This window comes from Nicotiana tabacum, chromosome 15, assembly GCF_000715075.1.
Source record: "Nicotiana tabacum cultivar K326 chromosome 15, ASM71507v2, whole genome shotgun sequence".
NCBI classification, from domain to species: domain Eukaryota; kingdom Viridiplantae; phylum Streptophyta; class Magnoliopsida; order Solanales; family Solanaceae; genus Nicotiana; species Nicotiana tabacum.
Window position 1 is genome coordinate 43,270,959 of NC_134094.1, and position 8,657 is coordinate 43,279,615.

An 8,657-nucleotide genomic window follows, 5' to 3' on the forward strand; every position below is an offset into this window, starting at 1 on the left:
TTCAAGAAGGTGAGCAAGAATAAAGAGAAAGGAAGAAGATATGTAGGTTCTGGAATATGAAGATTAAGATTGAAACATTGGAAAAAGAGTAAAAAAAATAGAATTATTAAATCAACTCAAATTGAAAATTATTCATCTATCATTTTTAAGTAAGTCAAAATTTTAATTTATTTACTCTAAAAGGTTTTCTTTCTATTTACATGAAAAACACAAAAGTATTATTACATATTATTTTTTTAAATACCTATAAAATATATATTATTTCTGAAAAATGGAATCCCTCAAAATTGGGGGCCTAAGGCACATGCCTTACCCACCATACTGTTAGAGCCGGCCTTGCTTATAAGTCAAGTACTTATAAGCTAAAATCAGTCATAAGCTGGTCACCCCCAACTTATGACTTTTCAGCTTATAAACACTTTTAGTTTGACCAACATTTTTACTAGTTTATCCTTAATAATATTTTTTAATTTACAAAATACTTTTCCTAAAATAAATTTCTTGACTTTTTCTTCATTCCATATTCGTTATTATTCTTTTCTTTACAAAGAAATTTATAATTTATAATCTTCTGAAAAAAATTCAAGGGTATTTTAGTTATTTTAACAAAAGAATAGCTTATCAACACTTTTTAATCAAACACATCAACTGCTTATTATCAGTTTCATCACTTCTATCCAAACACGTAAATGCTTATTTTAAAAATCAGTTTCATCACTTCTATCCAAACATGTAAAAACTTTGTAAAAATCAGTTTCATCACTTAAAAAAAAATTTCAACACTACAAACTTATCAGCTATTTACAATCGCTCATAATCCAAATGGGCTCTAAAAAGTCTAGCGGCTGAACAGTTGTTATCGTTGTCTTCGTAAATGAAGGAACCGCAGCATAAAAAAAAGTCCTCTTTCAACATTTTCTTGTTTATTCTTAAATGAAACCATAATACAGAAATCAATCATGTGTAATCAACCATCATTCTGGTTAATTAAAAACAATAAAATCTCAAAACAGAAAAATCAAAAATATTAACATGAAAGTAAAGGCGATCCACACAAACAATCGTTGTTAGAGAAGGATGAAGCCTCCAGGGAGTTGAAAAATGATCCTTCAGGAATAGATCCACAAAGGTGGTTGTTGCTCAAATCCAAATGGCCAACGTACTTAGCAGATGACAACGTTTTAGGAATCGAACCTCCAAGGTTGTTGTACGATAAATCCAGGTGTGTAAAATACGTTGTTGGAACGAAAATATCAGGTAAAATCCCCTCTAAAGAATTTCGACTTAAGTTGAGAATGTTTAATCCCGAGTTAGTAAGTAGATTCGTAGGGATTGAACCCGAGATCTGGTTGCTGTCTAAGTTTAGAACTGTGAGAACCGGCATGGAACCTAACTCAGCCGGTATTGAACCGGAAATTTGGTTCGTTGATAAATCCAGATCGACTAACCGGTAAAGTTTTGCTATTGAAGTCGGGATTGAACCAGAAATTTGGTTATTGTTCACTATTGCTCGGCTCAACATGCTCATTTTTCCAATATCCGATGGGATTTCTCCAGTGAGCATGTTGTTGCTGAGATCGAGGTGGATTAATTTTCCATGGTTGACAATAGAAGGAGGAATAGAGCCAGAAATTTGATTGTCACCAAGTTTAAGGATTGTGAGTTCACTCAGTTGACCAATGTCTGATGGAATTTCGCCAGAGATTTTGTTTCCGATGAGGTCAAGAATACGAAGGTTCTGAAGCGAAGCGAGGCAAGTTGGAATCTCACCACTGATGTCCTTCCAATCAGCAACAACAAGAGTTGTGAGCATGTCAAGCTTACAGAGAGATGGAGAGAGAGAACCTGTCATCATAGGCGAATCTGTAGTGTTAGAAAATACAGTAAATATTATTTGGCACATATAATAAATAAGAATGTGAAAAATAGAGAAATACTGTAAGTATTAAGTAAATAGTGTACATATTAAGCTGTGAACTTGCATTTTCAAACATCTCAAAACCATGAATGATGGTTAAATTTAAACTATAGGTCCGCTATGTACCTATCATGTAACTAGAACATCTAAATTTCCGCCAATTATAAATAGATGATCGAGCCAATGAAACAAAAATAGTGTAAACATTAAGTGGCTATTTCAATAATGTTGAAGCACTTCAAAATCGCGAATCTATTAAATTCAAATTCTAAATCCATTTCTACCTGTCATGTAACCAGAACGTCCGGCTTTCTCAAATATTGGATCTTCGGATTCGCCTCGGAGGACAATATTGGCAACTCGTTGTGTAGTGGGGTCACAGCTTATTCCATACCAATCCGAGCAATTGGTGCCTGTCCAAGTGTTGAAGATGCCCAAGTAAGGCTCGTTAAGAGCTGCCTTGAAATCTAGCAATGCCGCTATGTCCTCCGTCGAGCAGCTATTAACGGGAAAGGCAACGGCCACTACAATGAGAGTCACCAAGAACGTTCCTGTGAGTCCCATCTCTCTACTAAAATGAAGAGCTGTGATTTTCTCTAACTTTTCTCTCTATAAGCAAAGCTGCTTATAATAAAATAAAATAAAAGCAGAAGCTATGAACGAAGAATATGAAAGTGGAAAGGATATGAACGGAATTGTTATATACACATTTTCTTCGTATTAAATTGGTTGACACATATTCAAACCAAGTCAACTTCATGTCTAACTTTTTACATGTACTCCCTTTATTTTATTTTATGTGACTGGACACGAGTTATAAAAAAGAAAAAGAAGATTTTTGCTACATGGCAAAAATACCTTTAGCACTTATAATCTTAAATATATGTTACAATATTTTTGTGCTTGTAATATATTCTTATTAGAGTAACATAAAAATTTTAAAGTTAAAAAATTTTAAGATATAAAATTGTACAGTTTTTAATCAAATCAAAGAGCGTCACATCAAATGGAATATAATTAGGGATAGCTTTTTTTTTTCTTCTTTTAATATGAGAGAAAGGACCGCTTATAGTATTTTTTCAGTATAGCTTTTGAATATTAAATTAAATAAAAGATTAAATAATTTAGTGCCATTCAATTTCAAACATTAGCCATCTAACTTTTAATAAATCATGAAAAGTGTCATTTTGTTTCATTTTATATGATATTTTTTAATTTTTAGTACATTCCAAAAAGAATTAATACCTTCATATAAAAAGACACTTTCTTACTTTAGACATTCTATTTACCTATAATAACATGTTTTTATAATTATAGAAATGCCATGACATATTTAAAGTTATAAATTTTTAGGGTATTTTTAATATATTTTTAAAAAATAATTCTCTTAAACTTTGTGTCTAGTGTAATAAAAAAAGAAAAAAGAAGAGAGTAAGTTGAAATGGAAGGACAATATATAACATTGGGACCAAAAATCCCTGAATGTTTTTCGGAAGGGTGGCATGTGTGCTGGGCCCGGTCCTAAGTAGGTTTCGTGGGCCCGGTCCTAAACGGGCCGGTCCTAAGTGATCCCGGACTTCGCGGGCTTCTTGTTGGAATCGGCTCGGGACCGGGACCACGAACTAACGGTCCCTGGTTAAGTGTGCCGGTACCGGGTCTAAGTGGGCTGAAGTGGGCCCAACGGATACTTTTTATTTTTTAAATTTTTTTTTATAGAAGTTAGAGAAAAAAAAAATGGTAATAAAAATATCTAAGGCAATTCCTTGTAAATTATATTATAGAATTGTGACCTAAATTTTTTAATTCAAATTTAAAGACAAAAATATTGTAAAGAGATATTCAAAGCAATGCGTTATAATTTTATTCATGTTTTATATTTATTAATATCGCTCTTTACGGTTGTGCGAGGAAAATATTTATAAGTAGGATTATAAACTTTTCTAATATAATGCACAAAGTGAGGGTTAGAAGGAAAACTATAGTGTAAGCACATAACAGTAACCATTTTTGCCAATTCTTTCCGATCTTTTTTTGGATCATAATATAAAATACTATCGGTAACAGTGTTAATTCCCGGTTGAAATTGATTTGACCCGGTACTAAGGTCAGCCTGACTAGGTGCACTTGTCCCCTCGGTGATTTTCTGAGAAAAATGAAAGAATGATGGGGTATTTATAGTTAAAAATAGAAAAAAAGTGTAATTATAAAAAAAATTGGGGTTAAAACAAAGTTGGGGTTAAATGGCTATTTTGGCAGAGGAAATGGGTAGATTTTAAATGCCCAAATGGGCAGATTTTTTAAAAAAAAATTATGGCCATTGGGACCGTTTAGGCCCGCTAGGACCGGTCCGGTCTCGCGGGCCTCAGGCTAAGGACAGGCCCACCTCCCCCGGTCCCGTACTTAAACGGTTCAGCCCGTTTAGGCCCACTACCCACATGGGCCGCAGTCCTGGGCCGGTCCCAGTCCTGGACCGGCTCACTTGCCAATAGGGGTAGGCATCGGTCGGTTCTGTCGATTATTATGAAAGTACGGTTCGGTTTATCGGTTTTCGATTTTGTAATTTTAATAACCAAATCAAACCAAAGTATTTACGGTTCGGTGCGGTTTTTTCAAAGTTCGGTTCGATTTTTTGCATTTTAATTTTCGGTTATAAACGGTTCAAGATTTTTATATCCAATGTAGACTACTTATGTAACTAAATATAATAGACGTGCCACTGATTCTAAGAATTGGCAGAGATTATAATAGACGTGCCACTGATTATAATAGATGTGCCACTGATTGATGTTTTTTAAAATCAGAAAATCAGAAATTTTTATTCCACTGGGGGCAATGTCCACTGATTCCATTCTAATATTCATATGAAAATCAGAAAGCTGTAACATCGACTAATTATTCTAAGAATTGAAAGCTTTTTTGCATCTCTTTAGCATGCATTCTAATTCTGTCATTCTGATTATGACTAACCAATGCATAATCAGACAGACCCCTCTAGGATGAGTAAATCTCCATTAACAATCAAACAAAATCACCAAACAGCTACCAACTTCTCTACTTTCACCAGACAACTACCAGCTTTCTGATGAACCCACCTCACTTGCTCTACTTTCAACTTCTGCCATCTATAGAAAATCAAATGACAACAGAATTAAAAATGCAAACTGATAAACAATTTTAATTCAAAATACAATGAAGAATTCAACTATATCGAAGAAGCTGAGGGAAAACATTTTGCTTGACTCGGTGGATAATAGGACGAGATATTTGGAATATACAAACAAAATAACCTTAATCACAACAGCTGCAAATAAGCACCCAACATGAATGCACCTTTCGATCACAGAACAAGATACATTTTACAAGTTACACAAACACATTCAAGATCATATGAATCTATAAATGTGCAAAACTGCAGTTTAACATTGTGTGAAAGCATTTTTAAGAACATGAAATTATTGTAAGGAAAGGACAAGTCATGGTAACCTGTCATTCAAATTCTAACTCAAAGCTTTCGATACACATTCAGGATCTCAACTAACTCTAACCTAAATCCAAATCCCCCTCCCCGATTACTACCGCCATTAACAAATTTAAAAGGACACAAAAATGGAGAAGGAAAACTCATGAGAAGAAGGTAACCACTAACATGAGGAAGAAGGATGAGCGACGACACTCGGCAGCAGTCGCATAGACTTAGAGTGACAGAGGAGAAAGTGACGAACCCTAATTTCTAATTTTTAATGAGTAAGGAAGGGAAAATGAGAAATGGAAAGCGAAATTCTGTAGTGTAGGCTAATTAGGCTCAGGATTTGGGTAAATTGGGTGGGCTGGTATTGGGCCTTCAGAATTTCAGATGGGATGGGCTTAAGAACATTAAGTTTAGTAGTTTACATTTTACAACGTAAGTTTTGAGCATACCCAAAATTTTATTTTTTCGGTTTAACCAAAAACCGAAATACCAAAACCGTAAACTACACCGAAAAACCGAAATCTAATAATTTAAAAACCGCAAACCGACCGAATAACCGATTAAACCGAAACCGAAAAACCGAAATTCACGGTTCGGCCGGGTTTTTTGGTTCGGCCGGTATTATGCCCACCCCTACTTGCCAGCCCTAGTTTTTCCCCTTTTTCTTATCCTTTTTTCTTTTCTTTTCTTTTATTTTTCTTCTTATGAGAGTTTAAGCAACTGGTTAGCATTGTTATCTACATATGCACTAAAGGAGGAAGCACATGGGACTGTGTGGGTCATTATTTTCATAGCAAAAGGAAGTGGGAGCATGTTCCTATTGTTTGCTTTGTAACTTGTAAGTATGGATTCGGATTGATCAGCAAACTCCGCATAAACCTGGATCTTCTTATCTTATCAAATATTCTTTCTATAAGAAAATTAGCTGATTCATTTTGCAACAAAATCAATTATATATAGTAATAGTTATTTATAATGTTTTTCAAAGTCTTTTTAGGTTTTATAGATCAATTTATCATAGAAGACAGTGTTCTTGACGCATTAAATTAGTTCAAGAGTTTCTGACACTTTCTTTTTGATACAGCAAATACAATGAAAGCACATGGACTAATGTGCCATATTATACTTTGATTGGGTCTAGATCTGGTAAATAATAGAAAATCAATATAGCACATTAGCTCATGTGCTATCAGATTTAACTATTGCATTAGTTTTGAAGTTACGAATTTCCATTTCAGTCCTTTTTCACTTTTACTTAAACTCTCTTACATAAATATCAGAGTGATAACTTTCTATTTAGAACTTATATCTATGGAAGGATTATGGATCTAGGTATATTATTGTCACAACTCAAAATTAGAGAGCCGTGATCCGCACTATATAGAGCGCCGCGCTTGTCAAGCGAACCTTTACCAACTCGAAATAATCAGGTCAGCAAATCTTGAACGACGATAAATCAGACAACAAAAGAGAAATATACCAAAAGAGACACAAATATTTAACATGTTTCGGTCAATTGACCTACGTCCACGGTGGAGATGAGCAATCCACTATATAAAAGAAAATATAAAATATTGAGAGAACAACCTCACCAAGAGGCAAACACAAGTGACACACTAACACTTGTCCCGTAAAGTTCTTTCCCTAAACAAGACTCTCAAGTCTCATATGACTACATTGTGGATGTTACGGAATGAGAAGGAAGGATTCTTAATCTATAGAAGTACTCCGAACCTTTTCCTACAAGAAAAGGGACTAGCCAAATATGAGAGATTTATAATTTTTTTTAAGAAAAGGAAAGCTTAATTAATTATGGTAAATATGTTGCTCTTTCCTCAAGAGATAGGAAATCAAAACATAGTAAGAAAATCATGACTAACACCTAACATTTATACGATGAAACACTTGCAAATGGAATATCGGACAGCCCTGTATGCAATCATGCAGCAGTTTTTATCAAGAGAATATAAAACACGTATGCAACAAATAGCCCATGGACATCATTATATGAGAAGTACTCACATGTAACATCTATCACAAACAGCTCATAAACTCTACATAAAACAGAAGGATATCAAGAGCTTCAAAGAATTCATAATATAAAATGAATTGGCGCCCGTTAAGCGTCCAAAGAAAGGAAGTTATAAAAATGCCGCAACCGAGCCTAGTATATGGGGCTAACCACCAAAGAGTAGAAGTGGGGCTCTAACTTGTAGAGAGAGGTAGTAAGCGCAAAACTCACTAAATATTATCGATCTTCTCTAAAACATAGGACAAGTATTTTTACAGAAAACATGAACGTTTAATAAAAAAATTTATCTTTGAAGTGTGAACATGAGAAAACTAGCATAAAATGCTTAATCAAGTACATAATCTTTCCCTTAGACCTTATCATTTTCTCAGTTTGGCACTCAAGTGCGCAAAAAGAAATTAAAACAGGTACCATATTCTAAACTTAAGAAGGCTTTCACTCTAGACGGTTACATAGTAATACGCATACATCTTAACGTTCGATCAACAACTAATTCGATTAGGACTAAACCTACTATAGCACCATATGTATATATGATAAGGTATGCTAGGAACCTCAAATATGTACTACAATCTGGTTTAGGTATCCAATAACCTGCCATTGATATGGTTCGACTTATTTTCCCACATAAGTATGTGTGGTCTCTAGATAATCCCCCGTTGGAAATGGAGTTTTGATGATCAACAAATTTGTTACCTGCCGAGTCTCAAACCTTGGGTCCACTCGTGGTTCTTGTACAACTCAGAGTTCTAGCGAGAATGGGATTCGTCCGACAAGGATATATTTATACTATGCTGATCTAGCAGCCATGTGATAACATCAGGGTATCTTAGCAGATTTTCATGAGTTGAGTTTAGGCCAAGATTTAAGGAAGTAGTTATGGAAGTAAATTTTACTTCTTCAAAATATCGATTCAAAATCTTTTCTTTCTTTATTTGCCAGGGTAAAGAGATTTAAGTATATATAAAAAACGAAAATTAAAAAATACAAAACTACCATATATATATATATATATATATATATATATATATATAAAGTACAAGTTTATTTTTGCACAGGTTGCGCATCTACACACAAATCTGAGAGCTTCTTGTGAGCAGCAACTTTGCAAGAACCAAGAGCAAGACAAATTGAGATTGATTCGATTTTAGTTTATTTTGTCTTTATCATGTATTAGGTACTTTGAGTTATAATCTTACTTTGCATGTATCTAAAGCTACTTGTAAGAACCATTGAGT

The 8,657-nt window shown here is 34.1% G+C and overlaps 1 protein-coding gene across 1 annotated transcript; it reads right to left on the reverse strand.

The window, feature by feature from the left end:
* Positions 1 to 904: 904 nt before the first annotated feature.
* Positions 905 to 2,567, reverse strand: LOC107784962 (uncharacterized). Its single transcript, XM_016606172.2, has 2 exons — positions 2,203 to 2,567; positions 905 to 1,845 (listed from the first exon to the last, which is right to left on the reverse strand). The coding sequence occupies exons 1-2, from the start codon at positions 2,480 to 2,482 to the stop codon at positions 1,028 to 1,030; spliced, it is 1,098 nt and encodes a 365-aa protein (XP_016461658.1). The 5' UTR covers positions 2,483 to 2,567; the 3' UTR covers positions 905 to 1,027.
* Between the last annotated feature and the right edge of the window lie 6,090 nt (positions 2,568 to 8,657).

Coding starts and splice junctions, on each gene's coding strand:
- LOC107784962 (XM_016606172.2), bottom strand. CDS start 2,482: ATGGGACTCACAGGAACGTTCTTGGTGACTCTCATTGTAGTGGCCGTT. Junction 1,846..2,202: donor ACGTTCTGGTTACATGACAG/GTAGAAATGGAT, acceptor CTATGATGACAG/GTTCTCTCTCTCCATCTCTC.